Source organism: Schistocerca americana, chromosome 9, assembly GCF_021461395.2.
Source record: "Schistocerca americana isolate TAMUIC-IGC-003095 chromosome 9, iqSchAmer2.1, whole genome shotgun sequence".
NCBI classification, from domain to species: Eukaryota; Metazoa; Arthropoda; class Insecta; order Orthoptera; family Acrididae; genus Schistocerca; species Schistocerca americana.
Genome location: NC_060127.1, coordinates 104,294,118 through 104,314,481, shown reverse-complemented (window position 1 = coordinate 104,314,481; position 20,364 = coordinate 104,294,118). Strand labels below are relative to the sequence as shown.

The window sequence follows — 20,364 nt, the reverse complement described above, 5'->3', positions numbered from 1 at the left end:
AAAGATAGAGGTCAAGTTCTACATTCTAGCCTTAGATGGGCCGATCAGGCCTTACCAAATGCCGTGTCGTCCTCTGCCAGTGGTGTCACTGCATGCCTTGTGGAGGGGCATGTGGTCAGCACACTGCTCTTCCAATCACTGTTGGGTTTCTTGTCCTTCGAACCGCTAGTAGCCAGTGAAGTAGCTTCTCAATTGGACTCACAAGGTTGAGCGCACGCCGTGCCTTTTCTCCCATCGTGCAAAAAATCCCTGACAGTACCGGGAATCAAATTCAGATCCTCCAATGGCTGTCAGTTGCATTTACATCTGGATACGGAGGCGGACTTCTTTTCAATCTATTATTTTAGTTTTAAAAGAAGTCATGGTTTGGCTGAGGAGGTAACTGAATAGGATGCCCTACTCAGCACCATTGATAAATTTCAAATTAACAATCTTTTCAAGTGGACATTGAAACACGTATGTAACATAGCAGCGATGGCGAGGCATTGTAGCATCTTGTGACCAGAGAGTTTGCGCTTGACCGCGCGAGTGTTGCGAGCGGTTCTCAGTCTGTCAGTCAGTCGTTGCGAGTTGGTCAGTCAGTCGTTGCGAGTCTGTAGCTCTGTCTAGTTGAGAGCAGTACTCTGTCAGTAGTCGTCGCGTGCAGTACGCTAATAGTCGTCATGCAGAGCGGTCGGTCAGTAGTAGCAGCCCAGTGCGGTTGTGTGATGTAGGCGGTCGGCAACACTGGTCAAGATGGTGAATAAGGTATACTGTTAATTAATATAATCATTAGATAATGAAAAATTTTATTTATTGTAATTATTCTTCAACAAGTCCCCCAATAATAATTTTTATTTCAAAAGCATTTTTTCAAAAATTTAATTTTTTATTGAACTAAAGATTTCGTTGCACTTCCCATTTCATTCCACTTCTTTTGAAGAAAAATTTCACTAGAATCACAAAAAAAAGAGAATATTATTATTTGCAATGCAGTTCCTCCAAGCGGTGCGCAACAACAAGAGCAGAAATGTGACATCCATTTATTCTGAGGTAAGACTTTAATTCTGATTGTTTTGCACAGGGCCAAAGACCGATATTTCGGTTTAATTGTATTTTCTTGTCACTGAACGGACTTTAAATTTTGTGAAGAATTTTTATTTGAGTCAGATTGCGTATTTCACATTTTTGTTGCCATTGTCAGTACATTTCATTGTGGGCAGGTTACGCTTAGCACAATGTCCATTAGCATCCCTAATTAAATATTGTAGTGTTTCTTTCTTTCAAATTTTTGTGGGGAGGTTACACTCGGCTCCCATTTCTATTAAGTATTGTCATGTATATTTCTTTTTTTCAAATTACGGTGGGGAGGTTACACTTGGCGACACCCAGTCCAGGATCGTATTTCGTTGAGAATCTTTTGAACAACAGTCAGATATCTGCTCTTATTTGCTTAGATATAATTAGGATTTGGCGCAACGCTTTTATTAACTTGTGACTTTCTTTCTACAGGTCAACGGCAATTCTTTGCTCTGTTGTATTTGTGTGTTATTTTTGCATTGTGCTTATTTATTTTGTGAAAAATTTTGACTATTGTAAAAATGCCGCGAAAGACTGTGAATAGTGTATCGCGAGGTATTATGAATGAAATTACCGGGTCAAACGACTTTACCGATAGGACATGTGACATGCAGTGTAATGATGACAATCCTGCGTTCACTAACAATCAATGCGTTCCAACCACTAATGATGATTTTTGTCTTAATGACGAACAAACGAACTCGGTTATGTCGTCTGTTAATTTGACGACAATTGATGACGCAGAACGCTCTATTGTAATGAGCGCTGCCCAGCTTAACACACCCGATTTGGAAAACTCAAGTAACAAACAGACAAATTTGTCTAATGAAAATGAACAGATCACACAAAGTAGGACAGATTTATTTAATTCCGAAACAATGACTGATAGTATACATTTGACTGACAAACCTTTTTGTAAATCTCAAAATGACCAAATGGTTACAGAAAGTGAAACAATTCCAGATCCACTGTTGAACAGCACAGAGAATAGAAATGCTGACCTTGAGTCGAATCCAATTATGGCTTTGTTGCGACAAATGAGTAAACAACAGAGTGAAGATTTCAAACAACTTAGCGAACAGGTTCAAAAAACAGAGTGTGGATAGCAAACAAGATAACGAAAATCTCAAACAACAACTTAGTGAACAGGTCAAACAAGATAATGAAAAACTCAATCAACAGTTAAATGAAAAATTAGACGACAATTCCAGACAGCTTAGTGAACAAATAAGAGCCGTTGCCGCGCAGTGTCATGACACTAAGGAACAGTTGCGAGTGGAAATTGAGGCTTGTTCACGAAAAAATAGCGAAGAAATTAAATCTGTTGCGCAAGAATTAAGGGAAATGCAAACAGCCGCAACAGAAACACTCAGAGACGAAATTAGCGGAGTCGCCAAACAGTGCTCTGAAAAAGCTACACAATTACGGGACGAGTTTAAAGCAATGACGGTAGAACTTTCGCGCACAGTGGACGCAAAGATAGACGCGAAATTCGAACAGCAGAACACTCAGATTGACGAACGCTTTAATCTTCACATACAAAACAGTGATACGCGTTTCCGCAAATTTATTCAGGATCAAAATAAAGTCAAACGTCAGGTTATGGAAACAATCACTGCACAAAGACAAGAGGACAAACGTAAAATATTCGCGAAAGCGAAGACGTATGTAGACAATAATATTACTACAGTGTCCGACAAAATTAATACCATAGAACAATTGAACGCGGAATTACGGGATGAAATTTCTGACCTTAAATCAAAAACAGATACACACACAGTAAATATTCAAACAGTGACAGACAGATTAGAACAATTAGATCTAACACAGGATTGCGATGTCATCAAAGCTGATGTTAAAAAACTGAGCGAAACTACGCGTAAGTTGCAAAAACAGATTAATGCGTCTGATTCTAAAACCGATGATCAGGTTAAAATACTGACTGAAAAATGTGATGAATTGGCCAGTCGTATTGATGTTATCGAAAATGCTAATGACAATAAATCAGACGATACTGCACCGGTTTCATTTATCCAAACACCTGAATTTCAAAATTTACAACAGACAATTAATGAGATCGATTCATCTAACAACACGTTACGTAGGAAGTTGTCAAGTTTACAACAAGAAGTAACAGAAATGAAAAACACTTCAGTTAATAACATACAACAGACACCACTTTATGAACATTCGTCAGATACACGCAGCGCGTATAATTTGGGTAATCTACAGAGAGTACGGGACTTAGATTGCGATCAACCACAGTTCAATAGATTCTCTTACGATCCTGAACATGTTCCATCACACAGAGATGATAGTTTCGACTACAAACATTTTCTGTCAGTAAGAAAGTTCAAAATATTTAAAAACGATAGAACGCAGATTCACCCACTGGATTGGATTCAACAGTTTAGTTTTGCTCTTCCACCGACTTGGCCTGTAACACATAAACTTGAATTTATTTGCAGTTTTTTGGAAGGCGAACCGGCAACTCGTATGAGACCGATCGCGAGACAGTGTTACTCGGTAGAGGAATTTCAGAATGCTTTTCTGTCAGCGTACTGGTCGAAGACGACACAGCGCGGAATTAAAGATCAAAAAATTAGTTTGCCAAACTATGAAAACTCAAATTTTCCCAGTGTAACGCAATTTTTTGAGCACATGGTACAACAAAACCAATACCTGAGTGAACCGTACAGTGAATCCGCACTTATACAGTTACGCATTTCCAAATTACCACGGTCATTACGAGTGTCACTTCTAACGGGTCAGCAAAAAGAAAACATTTCAGCATTCAGAGATCTTTTACAGCTCTTGGAAGTACAGCAATCTGATTATTCTTTTGTAAACAAAAACTTTTTGAGTAACAACCAAGGTCAACAACAGTACTGCAATTATGATCAGGGACGTAATTCCAATCGGAAAGATAACAGACGTTTTAGGAACGACAACTACCAAAACTTTAATAACAGGCAAAATTCTAATTATCAATACCGTCAAAATTTTCAGCAACAGGAACAACACTTTAGTAACAATAGAGGTGTTTCACAACAACAACATCAAAACCAGCCGGTTAACATACCTAACCAACAATGGAACACACAAGGTCAACCAGGCTTTAATGTTTCGCCGCGTGGACGTATAGCCCCTGGTCCAACAAATAGTAACGTACGTCAGCAAGGAAACAACTACGTACAAAGAAGACAGTATTTCAGTTCCTATCGTAATACACCGTATAGGAATGACTATTACGACAGACGTAAAAACGATGAGCACAGTTACCAGCGTACATATAATAACAGTCGGTCTCACCAACAGCAAAATCATACGCAAGAGCATATTCTCATGAATGAACCCGACAGTAGGTACCATCCAGAGCGTAACACGTCTGGAAGAAGTAATAGAACAGTTCAAATAGTCGAAATGCCACAGAATCCTCCTAATAATAATAACACGTCAGATAGAATCTGACTAGATAATGTACAAGACGCATCTTGCAATAATACAAGCACTACCTTAGACACGCAAAATGTTGTTCACGAAAATGTAATTACTTTTGACGACATCAGAGACACTCTTTTACAGGAAAGACCGGTTATTTAGAAAACCATTTCACATCCTGTTATCGAAATTAAAATTGGTTCATCGAAATTCTCAGCAGTAATTGATTCCGGATCACCTATATCAGTAATAAATGAGGAGACTTTTAATGAGTGCAACAAAGAGAATACCTATCCGACATTACCTTTAGGCAAAACAAAAGTGAAAGGAGCAGTATCGAGTAAAGGAGTAGACGTTAAATTACAGACGCATTTATCATTTTGTATTGGAGGTCATACTTTCCACTCTAATTTTTGGATTGTTCCTTTATTGACAACAGACGTTATTTTAGGTACGAATTTTCTGGTACAACACGACGCAGTTATTGATTTTCAGAATTCTTATTTAATGTTAAAGGATGAAAATGTACAACTTGCTTTAGAATTTCAGCACTCATTATCTGCGGAAGAACAAACAATTAACCGCACAGAGGTCATTTCCGCAACACGTAGCATAGACTGTAATCCCACATTGTTCACGGATACGTACGTACATAACTATAATACTCCAGACGAAGCTGACTACGACGTAATGCAAATGATTTCTGATAAAGTTAAAGAGAGCAGTGCAATTACAGACGACGAACGAACGCAATTACATAAAATTCTTTTACAGCAAGCTGCAGTTTTTGATAACATTCCTGGTACTATGTCCGGCTTTATGTATGAATTTCAAGTGAAACAGCACGACACATTTAAAGCAAAGCATTATCCCATTCCATATATTCACAGAGAACAAGTTAAAAAAGAATTACAGGATATGCTTGATCAAGGAATTATTGAACCAGCAGTTAGTCCGTACATAAACCCGCTACATATTGTTAAGAAGAAAGATGGCTCACTTCGCCTTGTACTTGATTCACGTCACATTAATGACATTATTATTAATGAAACAGATCGACCACAGACACTAGAGGAACGTTTACAGAAATTTCACGGTACAGCTATTTATTCTACATTAGATTTGAAATCGGGATTTTGGCAAATTCAACTTCATCCGAACTGCAGAAAATACACAGCTTTTCTCTGTTTCGGCGACTGTTATCAATTTTGCAAATTACCGTTCGGCTTAACTATTTCTTCTGCAGCTTTTATTCGCGGTTTGAACACTATACTTCCGACAGAACTTAAAGACAGAATTACGACGTACGTAGACGATATTCTTATCGCAGAAGCTAACTGGTCTGAACACAATCTGATTCTTGAACAGCTGTTGCAAACTTTTCGTGCACAAGGACTTACAGTTAACCTCAGTAAATCGCATTTTGGCAAAACTTCTATAAAATTTCTTGGACACGTGATTTCAGCAGAAGGGATTGGACCTGATCCGGAAAAACTTCAAGCTCTACGTGACATTACCGTTCCTACGACGAAGAAGCAATTACGCAGTTTTTTGGGCTTAATTAACTTTTTTCGTAAATTTATTCATCACTCCGCTTTAGACACGCCTAGACTATGCCAATTAACAGGTAAAAACAGTATTTGGTCTTGGGATAAGCAAGCACACTCTGAATTCATGAACCTGAAACATGCTCTGTTGAATGCTCCACTTTTATCGCACCCAGATCTCACTAGAAATTTTTCCATTGCCACCGACAGTTCCAACACCGCTTTAGGCGTACATATTTTCCAGGAAATTGAAGAAGATGGTTCTACAGTAATTAAAAACATCGCATTTGCAAGTCGCATTTTGTCACCCGCTGAACGAAATTATTCCGTTACAGAACTTGAAACATTATGTGTTGTATGGGCTTTTACGAGATTTCGGCACTTTCTTTATGGCAGACATACCACCGTTTACACAGACCACAGAGCGATACAATTTTTACTCTCGGCTAAATTTACTCACGACAGGTTAAGTAGATGGAAACTTTATTTACAGGAATTTAATTTTACAATAGTTCACATTCCTGGCACACAAAATGTTATAGCAGACGCACTATCGCGTTCTCTCGGCAACAATCAGCAAGACGTAGCAACCAACTTCTGCAAAACAAATTTCAGTGTCATGTACATTCAGCAAGTTGCATTTGAAAACTTTATTTCATCATCATTACAGGACATAGCACAAGAACAAAACAAAGACAATGTGTGGAAAGAAATTAAACACCTTTGGCAAGATAGGAAAAATGTTACGATTAGGAACCACTACACTGTACGCAATGACATTTTGTTTCGCCGCTCTCATCCTGACAGCAACAATTGGTTATTATGCATACCTGACGAATTGGTCAACAAATTAATTTGGTACACTCATTTAAGCTACGCACATTACGGAGCACGAAAATGTTTTCTTATACTGAGACAGAACTGTTATTTTACCAACATGGAGAAACGTATACGACGAGTTTTAGCGTCTTGTAAAATTTGCCAGAAAGCTAAATCAGACACCACTTCACATATTCCTCCTTTATATCCCATTATACCTGTTAAATTAAGACATATGGCCGCAGTAGATATTTTTGGTCCGATTCCGAGAACTAACAGAGGTTTTTGCTACATATTTGTCGCTGTTGAGCTTACTTCAAAATTTGTTACTTTCACTCCATTACGCAAAGCTACTGCTAAAACTGTTTCAAAAGCATTTGTAAAACATTTTCTATCTCATGTAGGGCATGTAATGAAAGTAATTTCTGACAATGGATCTCAATTTCGTAGTAGCGTATGGACACGCATGTTACGAGCCAGAAACATTTCTCCGATCTATATATCCAAGTACCACGCTTCTTCGAACCCTTGTGAAAGATTAATGAAAGAAATTGGTAAGCTGTGCCGAATATACTGCCACAAAAGACATATTGATTGGGATACACACATACTCTCATTCCAAGATGTAATTAATTCCATTCCAAATGAATCCACTATGCTATCTCCGTCTGTTATACTGAAAAATGCTGAACCACCTAACAAAATTAAAGAATTAATAACATTTCCTACATCTCGTCGATTACGACACCACGAAATAATTGACATTGCGCTGAACAACATCAAACGTGCCGCAGAGCGCCGGAGAAGACAGCAAAAACAGGTTTGTACACGCCGCGTCTTTCACGTTGGACAGAAGATACTAGTACGTACACACTATTTATCCAGCAAATTAAAAGGTAAGTGCAGTAAATTTGAACTTCTATACGCAGGTCCATATCGGATTCGCAGCATCCCTCACCCTAATGTTGTACACGTCGAAACTTTGAGAACCAGAAAATCGAAAGGCAATCACCATATCTCAAACATTAAACCGTTTATTGAGTGAAACCACTGTATGATTCAACACACTATGATGCCATTTACTAATGCAATTATTTCACGTGACTAATTACTGACGATTATCGTATTTTTTCTTGGCAAGTGCCCGGCAAGGTAAGGTTAGCAGGTCGCTTTTCTTGTCGTTACACATCAGACCGTGCACATTTTCCACTTTTTTGTGTATATGATTGTACTCCAGTTTTGTTTGTATGTATTGTGAAATAGTTATGATATAACACACACCAGTCGACTTTGACTTTTTTTTTTTTTTGCCCTATGATATCTCAATATCGTGACTGTTTTACATTTTTTCTTTTGCTGCTGCATTGTGATATTCTGTGTATATTTTTGCATTTGAACACTGTCAATGTTTTTGACATATTACGTTTTCTGTCATGTTATGCTGTATGGTTAAATATGTCACCATAAACCAGTCATTATCTAGTGGGTATATGATTTAAATGCAGGACATTAATCTTTGTTCATCAATTTCAGAAAGGAATGATGATTCTAAGAAATAAATTTAACATAAATGGGAATTTCACCTACGGAATAAACGAAAGGAGATGCAATAACTTTATGAGGAAGAGTAAATGGATCAGGATTAACAAACATTAACAAGAATATACTATACTCATCACAGAATAGCAGTCTTAACTAATTTTTTCCTTCAGAATACAAGGTGATTGATGCAGGCTGTCAGAGAGAACTACACATCTTAGTTTTAGTGATGAAATATGCTAGAGATAAGGAATAGTTATGTAATGAGTAATGAAGTGATTTTTTGCAGATGATAATGAATACTGATGAATAATGATGAAGGATATGGTATTATGAATAATGAAGTTTTTCTTTACAGGTGATGATAATGGTGAAGTTATGATGATATGGATAATGAAGTTTTTTTCTTGACAGACGAGGATAATGTTGAAGTTATGTATTTATGCTACGTAGTTATTTAAGTATTTGTTGCAGTTTGCTTTGACAGCAGGTGTTACATTGCATAGTAGGATGACAGAAAGTTTTGGAAAGGACAGCTATGGAATACATTTTTATACACATTTCACTACCTGTTAATTCGAAGTTCACTACTTTTCAGCATAGTGTGCGTTTCTTCTTTCAGATTTTTTCCAGGAGAAGCCTTTCATGATACTTACTAAACCTGTTACTTATTATACCTGTTCTAGTACTTGCATTTTTTTTTATTACCCATTTGTGTCTATCATTTATAAATGTGATCACATGTACTGCCTTGTTACATAATCTTGCTACAGCTGACTCATGACGAATGACGTTACCTATCCTCATTTGCTGCAATAGGTCAAAAGCAAATAGTGTTATGTTTCAGCAATTAATTATCGATCCCAACGCAATGCATTGCTACCAAAAAAATGTATTACCAGTCGCACATAATGTCACTAGTTTATGATAATTCTGAATAATACTGATCAACTCTGAATAGCATGTCACTTGAGTAATGACCTCTTAATGAGACTATATTCAAAATAATGCTTTGTCACTAGCTAATAACTGCCACTGTTTATTGTAATGATACTACTTATAATGCCTGTGATTATTAATGATTTGACTGTAATTAACTGATTTTTAATAATGACTTCGTAATAATCTGAATAATACTGAATGATGATTCTATTCAATACTTGCTGGCCACTGAGTGCCAATAATTAATGTCACTTGAAGAATTGTTATTAATTATGCCATTAATTAGCCCTTTCTTTTTTCCCATGTTGAGTTTTCATGTTTTGGTTAATGGCCAATGAGTGCCAATAATTTGTATCACTCAATGTATTATGTTAATGCTAGGCCAATAATTGACTCTCCTTTTCAATTAAGGCTTCTGATGAACATTATTCTGTCTTACTAAATATACTTTGTAACTGGCCAAGGACCACCACTGTTTATTGTAATACGATTACCCATGATGCCAGCTAGTGATTCTTAATAGATTGGAATGACACATAATTAATTAACTATGGTACTGTTTAATAATGCTTTGTAATTAGGAGAAGACTAATGATTCTTACTATATTAGAATGACAAATGATTAATTAACGACAAATGATTAATTAACTGTAATTAGACAAATGATTAATTAACTGTAATTAGACAAATGATTAATTAACGACAAATGATAGGAAAAGGCTAATGATTATTATTGGAATGACAAATGATTAATTAACTGTAATTAGGAGAAGGTTAATGATTCTTAATTATACTCTGTAACTGAAAAGAATGCGATTATTTAATAATGTTTTGTAACTAGGAAAAGAAGGCTACTGATTCTATGTACAACAATTAATGAACATTTTTCTGTAATACTACATACTTGGTACAGAAATGTTCAATAACTGGGCTATGAATGCCACAAACTATCAATGAAGACTGTAATTGTCAATATTATGTGACATAATGTCCTTCACCTCATGAGTTAACTACCCTGAATTACTGCAATGTCCATTTGTCCTGTTTATCCCACTGATCATGGAGCACTATATTTGGTTTTTGCACTAATTCTACGTTGGTGTGCCTTGTAAGAGTGTGGTGTTGACACGACATGCTGTCCACCACCATGAGCGATGAAGACATTATTATGGTCCCACTGTTTGGTGTACGTAATGTACTGCCAAAATGAAAACATGGAACATTACTACGACAGTTCAGTGTCTTGGCTACACTGATAAATTCTGATGGGAAAAGAACTTCAAGTTGTGTCACTTGGTGTTGTACTTCTGTGGAAAGATATGGACTTTCAGAGCAGCTGTGTGCAATCTAAAGTGCTACAACCATGATGCAATCCTTCCCTTTCCTATCCTGATTCTTGTCACATAAAGAAAAAAATTTTTTTGGTAACATCATTTATGTTCATAGGTTATACATTTTTTCGATTCCTGAACTCCAGTGCGAGTACACTTATGGCACTGGTCGACATGATGTTTGCCATTATGTTTATTTGTTCTGAAAATGCTAAAGACATTTTTTCAGTGCGTGTGCACTTTGGACATGATTTTTTTTTGCCATTATGTTTATTTATTGTGAAAATGCTAAAGACATTTTTCGATTTGTTCTGAAGTACAGTATATGTACACTCTTGTCTTTTATATTGTACATACATTTTTATTTTAATGATATGTTCTGAACTACAGTGCATGTGCACTTATGTTAGGTGTTAATATGTTTTCTACTGAACTTCAGTGCCTGTACACTTTTCTCATTTTTCAATATGATTTGTACTATTCTGTATATTCAATACTTAATTGCGTATGCACTTATGTCATTTGTTACTAATTGTATATACATTTCATCATTTACTGATATGTTCTCAACTGCAGTGCAGGTGCACTTATGTCACTTGTCAACATAATATTTTTTGCCAGTCTGTTTATTTGTTCTGAATATGCTAAAGAATTTTTTTTCAGTGCCTGTGCACTTTGTTATCTGTCAAATAATTTGTATATACATTTTTCTGATTTGCTACTATGTTTTGTACTCACATTTTGTCTTTGTCTGATATATTTTGTACTTAGTGCGTGTGCACAACATTTAAATATTCTGTAAGTTGTAGGATTTTGTTAATTAAAGAAAAATTTTGCCGCGCTTGGCAAGTCCAAATGACTCACCATCGCTGCCAAATTTTTGCCCCCCCAGTGGAGGGTTATGAAACACGTATGTAACATAGCAGCGATGGCGAGGCATTGTAGCATCTTGTGACCAGAGAGTTTGCGCTTGACCGCGCGAGTGTTGCGAGCGGTTCTCAGTCTGTCAGTCAGTCGTTGCGAGTCGGTCAGTCAGTCGTTGCGAGTCTGTAGCTCTGTCTAGTTGAGAGCAGTACTCTGTCAGTAGTCGTCGCGTGCAGTACGCTAATAGTCGTCACGCAGAGCGGTCGGTCAGTAGTAGCAGCCCAGTGCGGTTGTGTGATGTAGGCGGTCGGCAACACTGGTCAAGATGGTGAATAAGGTATACTGTTAATTAATATAATCATTAGATAATGAAAAATTTTATTTATTGTAATTATTCTTCAACAAGTCCCCCAATAATAATTTTTATTTCAAAAGCATTTTTTCAAAAATTTAATTTTTTATTGAACTAAAGATTTCGTTGCACTTCCCATTTCATTCCACTTCTTTTGAAGAAAAATTTCACTAGAATCACAAAAAAAAAAGAATATTATTATTTGCAATGCAGTTCCTCCAAGCGGTGCGCAACAACAAGAGCAGAAATGTGACATCCATTTATTCTGAGGTAAGACTTTAATTCTGATTGTTTTGCACAGGGCCAAAGACCGATATTTCGGTTTAATTGTATTTTCTTGTCACTGAACGGACTTTAAATTTTGTGAAGAATTTTTATTGGAGTCAGATTGCGTATTTCACATTTTTGTTGCCATTGTCAGTACATTTCATTGTGGGCAGGTTACGCTTAGCACAATGTCCATTAGCATCCCTAATTAAATATTGTCGTGTTTCTTTCTTTCAAATTACGGTGGGGAGGTTACAACATGTACAAACTAACATACAGGTGACATTAGCAGACTATACACAAAGTCGAAAACAGAGAGAAAACACCAAAACGTGCTCCAAATACACACATTGAAAAAAAATTTGCATACCCCGGTTCCCAGAACTCTTGAAGATAGATGTTGACTGTGGATACTGTATCACACACACACAATCCCTTTGACTGTTCAGAGACGTCACTAAACCTGCCCAAAGATGTAAACAACCACGCATGAGCAGTACCTATTAGACGGAGGGGGTCCAACAGCCGATCAGTTCCAGTCATTCCACCAGGAAGGGGGTACACGGCTCATGTTGTCTGTAGTTCAAACATGCCATCCTCTGACCAATAGTGCAACCATATCAGCAGCACATTGATGAAGCATACGTCTTCTTGGACGGCAATTCACGCCCCCATCGTGCACATCTTGTGAACGACTTCCTTCAGGATAACGACATCACTCAACTAGAGTAGGCAGCATATTCTCCAGACGTGAACCCTATCGAACATGCCTGGAATAGATTGAAAAGGGCTGTTTAAGGATGACGTGACCCACCAACCACTCTGAGGGATCTACACTGAATCGCCAATGAGGAGTGAGACAATCTGGACCAACAGTGCCTTGCTGAACTTGTGGATAGTATGCCACGACGAATAAAGGCTTGCATCAATACAAGAGGACGTTCTGCTGGGTATTCGAGGTACCAACAATCTAGACCACCACCTCTGAAGGTCTCGCTGGATGGTGGTACAACGTGCAATGTGTGGTTTTCATGAGCAGTAAAAAGAGCGGAAATGATGTTTATGTTGATCTCTATTCCAATTTCCTGTACAGGTTCCAGAACTCTCGGAACCGAAGTGATGCAAAACTTTTTTTGATGTGTGTTCATCATTGATCCAATTAAGTCACATTATGGAAGATAGCAGAACTGTTCACATCTATTGCCAAATGAACCTTACGTACAGGGGTTAGGCAAAAATATGGACACATCAAAACACAATGAAACCTGTTGTCTCAGAATGGATAAATACAGGTCGTGAATGGTTTTCAAGGGAATCCTATACCATTCTTCCAGCCAAATAGTGGCAAGTTCAGGTAATGATGATAGAGGTGGATACTGATGACATACCCTTTTCTTCACAGCAGACAACAAAGGCTCAATAATATTAGGATATGGTGACTGTGGTGGCCACGGGACATGTGACAGTTCATCCTCCTGCCCACAAAGCTGGTACTGGACGATACGAGCTGTATGAACAGTGATCCTGTCACCTTGGAACACAGTGTCACAACTGGACGACAAACATTGTACCACTGGGATGAACCTGATCAGCCAAAAGAGTCAAATTGCAGAGTAACCAAGGGGCTCACGGAATATCACAATATGGCTGCCTGTATCACCACTAAACCCCTGCTATGTTTCACTCTTGGGATGTAAAAGGGGTCAGAAGTTGGAATCAGTCTGAAACAAGACACAGCCAATCAAATGACTTGAAATTCCAGCTTGCCCAACAATTCCCTGTTTACAGAGCTCCCTTCACACTGTTTCGGTACTGACAGTGCTCATGAGCACAAGATTGAGATCCACAGTGACTTTTGCAGCTATTGTCTTCTTATTTTACATCACAATCTTTTCAATGAGCGTCAATCACAATCACTCAACACACATTTTTGCACACATTATGACTCAGTGGATAATCGTATACGGGTGATGTTTTTCAGATGTACTGAGCCTCACCTTTATCTACAATAATGACGTAGGCTTACGGGAAATGGCACTGGATAGCTCGCTGCTATTACTGTCACAAAGGTAATTCACAGTGATGTCCTGTTTTGGAATTCACCTGTTGAAAAATGGATTATAAATGTTGTGTAGTCCCTACAGTAGTGATATCGTGGGGTGGTTGATACTGTGTTTTCCAGCTCGGGTTTTTCAGGATCTCCATGATGCTTTCCAATAGATTAAAAAAAAAAAGAAACAGTGAGCATTTGCATTGTCCTCCTTTTAATGCATTCAAAATCCTTTATTAGTCATATCTGGGTTGGGACCCTTGCACCTAAGCAATATTGTATGAAGTGTCGCACAAGTGTTTTGTGACCAGTCTCCTTTGTAGACTGTCTGTGATTTCCAATCTGCACAAATTGTTACAGTCAATGCAAATTTAAAAATACGAGAAACAAAAACTAGCTGAATTGTTCCTTATCTAGTTGGGATCTCAGTGTAATTATTCAATATTAAAATAAACTCAACAGGCATATGTTATCACCGATCACTTACCGAGGCTATCGACACCACTGCGCAAGCTGATGCTGTACGAGTGGAATCGGTCAAGTAGTTTCCTGACATTGTCGAGGGGATCGATGACCGCCACCTCCGGATGGGCATCTAGGTAACTCTCGACCCTCTGAACCATTGCTTCTGCCTGGAAAGTTGAAAATCGTTGACAAAAACTGGTGACTGAAAAAACAATTATTCAAATGGTGGCATCACCACTTTTCGTTAAATAAATTTTGTAGGTCCCATGAAGAAAGAGAATCTTCAAGAATATGAAACAATTAAAAGAACCTGTTACTAAAACATAAGAAAGATGTAGAACAATAATCCATACACTGTATTAACCTTTTGACTGCAATGTGCAAGGCTTGGTGGGTGCTGCACATTCACACCTCTCGATGGGTTCTGTGTGCTCAAAACGTTTTACTCCCTTGCTAACACTCACCCTTTTCTTTTTCTGGACTTTGGACAGGTACCATGTGAGTTAGAAAGTTTTTTATACACAAAGATGCCAACCTCGGAGAAAATCAGTTTGGGTACAGAGAAATGTGGGACTTCTTAGAAACTGACTTAACAAAAAGTAAACCTATGTTTACAGCATTTGTGGTTCTAGAGAAAACTTTTGACAATGATGATTGGACAGCACTCTTTGAAATTCTGGTGGTAGCAGGGGCAAAATGAAGCGAGTGAAAGATTATTTAGAGCTTATACAGAAACCAGAGAGCAGCCGTACGAGTTGAAGAATACGAAGGGGAATTTACCTATTAAGAAATCTTTACTGATGGTACTTGTCTGGCCTGTATCCTTCCGCAGAAGCAAAATGTAGATGATAAGTAAGGCAGCCAAAAATAGAATGAAAGCTTCTTAAATGTGATGTTACGGAGGAATGATGAAGATTACAGGATGCATTCATGAAGTACAGGATTCGTCTCAGAACCAAAAAACTTATTACACATTTTTGTACAGCGAACTAAAAATCTGCAAACGTGACCCTTGAGTATCAATACACCACTGCCAGCATTTTTTCATTATTTATAGGTTCCCTGGAATTCCTCCTGTGAAAAGGCTGTCAAGAGACCTTGTCAAAGCAGCCTGAACTGCTGGGATCGTGTCAATTCAGTTCCCTTTCAGGGAACTTTCTGCTCATCCAGAAGAACTTTCGGAATAAGCTTGGCACACACCTTTCTCATCATCAAATCTTCTGTCACTAACTTGAACAGTGTAATCTTACCCAATCCCAATTCATCGGCAAGTAACCTAACACTAAGACAATAATCAGTGTTAAAAAGTTCAGACACTTTCACCAAATTTTCACGAGTTCAGCTTGCTGAAGCTACTCCCGTGCAATCATCGTCTTCAATGCCCTTGTGGCCATCTTTGAATCTCTTAAGCCACATAAAAACCATTTCATGTGACGTGGCTTTTTCTTTGTAGGCCTCTTTAATCATACCAAAAGTTCCTGTGGTGGTTTTGTTCAGTTTTGCTTAGAATTTTACCAAATAATGTTGCTCAAAATGATGCTGCATTTTAGCTCTACGAGTTTTCGACGGGGGCAACTGACACTCCCAGCACTAGCGTTCTGGGCACTGCAGCATCTCAGAGGGAACAGTCGTTGGTGTGGCTGGTCAGCTAAATCTGTCTTGAAACTTTGTGAATGAACCCTGTAGATGGATAGATTGAATATCTGATGAGGAGGTAATGAACTGAATAAGACAGAGAAGAAATTTATGGTACAACCTGACTAGAAGAAGGGATGAGTTGATAGGGCACGTCCTGAGGCATCAAGAAATTGTCAATTTGGTAATGGAGGAATATGTGGGACATAAAAATTGTGGAGATAGACAAAGGCTTGAAAACGGTAAGCAGGTTGAAATGGATGTACAAGGCAAATCAGAAAGTCTCTGCCGCTATTTTTTACTAGTGGAAATAAACTACATACAGATAATTACAAATACATGGTGAAAAGTATTTAAACCGACAAACTCTGGAAGGTTGTAGGGAACATCAAAACAAATATTTTTCCCTGATGTAATTTTTTCCTATGAGGATTATTTAAACCGGTGGAGGCCATATTATGCTCTTCAGTTGTTAGAGGCCGTATTACGATCTTCAGTTGTTAGAGGGCATATTATGCTCTTCAGTTGTAAGCAACTGCTGTCCACCAGTGTAGTAGTGCATTGTCTCTGTTTATTAATGGAGCAATACACCTGGAGTGAGTACACTGATATGGTTGGTGCGTACTACGTAGCGCACCACAACGGACGAACTACACACCCGGTTTATCAATAACAATATCCTAATTGCCATATCCCGCATAATATGACCTTTGCTGCTATGTACCAACGTCTGCGTGAGACCGGGTCATTTAGCAGATTACCTGGACAGGGACACCGTCGCACGGTAAGAACGCTGCAATTTGAGGAAGCTGTCTTGCAGCATGTGGAGCGGGATCCTTCAATCAGCACTCGTGCAAGTGCACGTAACATGGCGACGAATCAGACGAATGTAAGAGCAGTCCTTCGAGAGCAATTGTTACGTCCATTTCACTTACAGTGTGTCCACAATCTGGAACCAGTTGATTATCTACCGAGAGCACAGTTTTCGCAGTGGTACCTGGAACAATGGAAATGCATCCTACATTTCCATCCACAGTGTTGTTTACCGATGAAGCAATGTTCAGGCGTGATGGAGTCTTCAACATGCACAATTCGCGTGTTTGGAGTGAGGATAACCCACATGCCACAGTTACTAGCACTCATCAAGTGCGGTTCTTCATTAATGTGTGGGTCGGTGTTGTTGGGGACTGTTTAATTGGGCCGTATCTGCTACCTAGGCCATTAAATGGCAGGCACTATTACAATTTTCTCGCCAGAGCATTGCCAGAATTGCTGGAAGATGTCCCGCTCTCTACAAGACAACGTATGTGGTTCCAACATGTCGGGGCGCCGGCACATTTCAGCCGTCGTGTTCGTCGATTCACAGAAACATGGATTGGCAGAGGTGGTCCTGTACCATGGGCTGCTCGATCCCCAGATATGTCCCCTCTGGACTTTTTTGTGTGGGGAGAGATGCGCAACCTTGTTTATGCAACTTCTATTGCATCAGAAGAGGATCTGGTTGCCCGGATAGTAGCAGCAGCAGGAACAATTCAGGATACTCCTGGGGTTTTTGCCCTTGTCAGACAGAACACAATTCGGCGGTGTAACCTTTGTTTACGTGTCAATGGAGGTATGTTTGAAACTCTACTGTAATTGAAATTGGGTTGTGTTAATGTGTTGTCTCTTGGTCATAAAAAATGGAAAAGTGTTTGTTAATTCAATTAACTAGCCGCCAGAGAAATCTTCCTCTACCGGTTTAAATACTCCTCATAGGAAAAAATTACATCAGGAAAAAATATTTGTTTTGATGTCCCCTACAACCTCCCAGAGTTTGTCGGTTTAAATACTTTTCACCCTGTATACATACTATTCTATGTACCTTACACTATATTTCCACATAGTCTCCACAGCAATTCAGACATTTGTCCCATCACTGGACTAAATCTGAGATCCCTTATGGTATAATTTGTCCCGCAGACTGCTCTCTTGGCTCCATCGTTACACGTGAATCACTGTCGTACCAGGAAGTTCTTCAATGGATCAAAATTGTGGAAATTACTATGGAGTGAGGTCCAGACTCTACCAGTGAAATGACGAGAGCTAGTCGGTGGTTCTGATTACCACACTTGACCTCGCGTTGTTGTGGAGAATAATCACACTGTCCACATTGATAGTGCACCATAGCTTCTTCCTGACAGCAGTCTGCAGTCATAGCAGTGTGGAACAGTAACTGTCAGAATTGACTGTTGCACCTAGTGGCATGAAATCTAGCAGCAGCAGTGCAAGGCAATCCCAGAAGACTGATAACATCACTTTCCCAACAGAACTTTTTTGTCACAGGTGAACCCAGGTGTTCCCACACCATGCTCTGCAGCTTTGATTCTAGTGTGAAATGCAGAATCCGTTCTTCACCACCAGTAACATAACTGTGCAGTCCAGGTAAACGTCACCCTCCTTGGTATGCTGTTGTAGATGATTCAGTGAAGCAATCATTTGCTCGTCTTTCATAATGTCATCCAACGGCTTAGTGCTTAGGCACCCCCAGACAAGAAACCTTCTGGTATCATGAGGATCCTTGAACAACATCGTAAGCACTCCCTCTTGAAATGCCAAGTTCCCGGGACATGTCCTTGGGGTGCCAACAGCAATCTGTTTTCACCATTGCGTCCACACGGGAAATGTTATCATCAGTCAGTGACGTATGTGAGCTCCCCAAATGCTCATTGTCATACAAGTCTTCACAGCAATTTGCAGACTGTGTAGCTGAAAGTTCCTGGAAGGTTAAAGCTGTTCATTAGACCGGGATGCAAACCCGAGTTTTTTTGCCTTTCATGAGCAAGTGCTCTACCGACAGAGCTATGATTCACAACTTTTCCTCACAGCTAGTATCGTCTTCTACCTTCCGAACTTCATAGAACACATCCTGTATGCCTTTCAGGAAGAAGTCGTGAGGGCAGGTCATCAGCAGCGCTTGGATAGCTTGGGAGGCAGATCACTTGCATGCTAAAGGCAAAGGTCTCTGCTTGAGCTATTGAACCAAGTAGTGGGAAAAAACAGTCACATAGAAAGAATTAAGCTCCGGTGACAAACATGTACAAAATATTCAGGGAATGAGATTTGTTTTGAACATTTATGAATTTCATTTTCTCAAGAACAGAGAAAGTCGTGCTAACTTATTTCTGTAAGGAATGATAGGAACACAACAATCAGTCACAATCCCACTGGTATTTCTTATACGCATCCAGGATATACTTATTTAAAGTGTAGGTGTCCATAATTAAAGTTCCAGTCCCAAAACACTGTAGAAAGAAAACCACTGCTCACAATGACGTCAAAAGAACCACTGCTCACAATGACGTCAGGAGAACCACTGCTCACAAACAATGACGTCAAGGGAACCACTGCTCACAATGACAATAAATTTGAACAGCTTATTACTGACATGGGGAAACACCTTGGGGGAGGCGGGGGGGGGGGGGGGGGGGGGGGGGGGGAATTAACGAAAAGTTGTCCAACAGATGGTGCTGTCAGCATCAGAATATCCACACCAACAGATGCGCGGCACATGGCTATTGCTCAGTTTGCATCCAAGACCACCCCCAGCATGACTGTCTCTGTGAAGGATCCCACACTGCTGGTAAAGATCTTTTACAAGGAAAGTGACTGTGTGCCAGTTGCCCTGAAAGTGTATGAACCACGGTGTTGGTCTGATGCTTGCTAATGATCTGGAGAAAATTATTACAAAATTCAAAAAGACACATTCTTTTGAAGTGCAATGTGCAGAGGGAGGAAAGCAGCTGATATAGTGTCTGTCAAAGATGTGACCACAGCACTGCAGCAGGGCTAAGTGGTGGTGTGAAAACAGGCAGTGTATGGGGAACTGTCTGAAGGTTGGACATTCCTGTTGGCACAGTGCACGAAATCCTTAGTAACATCCTACATTCCTATCTGTGCAAAATCACCCATGTTTAGGAGTTGCATCCTGCTGATTTGCCAAGAAGACAAACATTCGCTCTGGAATCTCTTGCTTGCAAGGAACATTCTGCGGACAGATGGAATCCATTTCAATCT

At 39.1% G+C, this 20,364-nt stretch overlaps 1 protein-coding gene across 1 annotated transcript in view; it reads right to left on the bottom strand.

Annotated features, from left to right (window-relative positions):
* The window catches only part of LOC124550913 (inositol-tetrakisphosphate 1-kinase-like), a 100,875-nt gene that overhangs the window by 52,967 nt on the left and 27,544 nt on the right, over positions 1-20,364 (bottom strand). Inside the window, exon 4 of the mRNA XM_047125706.1 lies at positions 14,699-14,843. Coding sequence (XP_046981662.1) covers positions 14,699-14,843 — 145 coding nt within the window. The remainder of the gene's footprint in view (positions 1-14,698; positions 14,844-20,364) is intronic.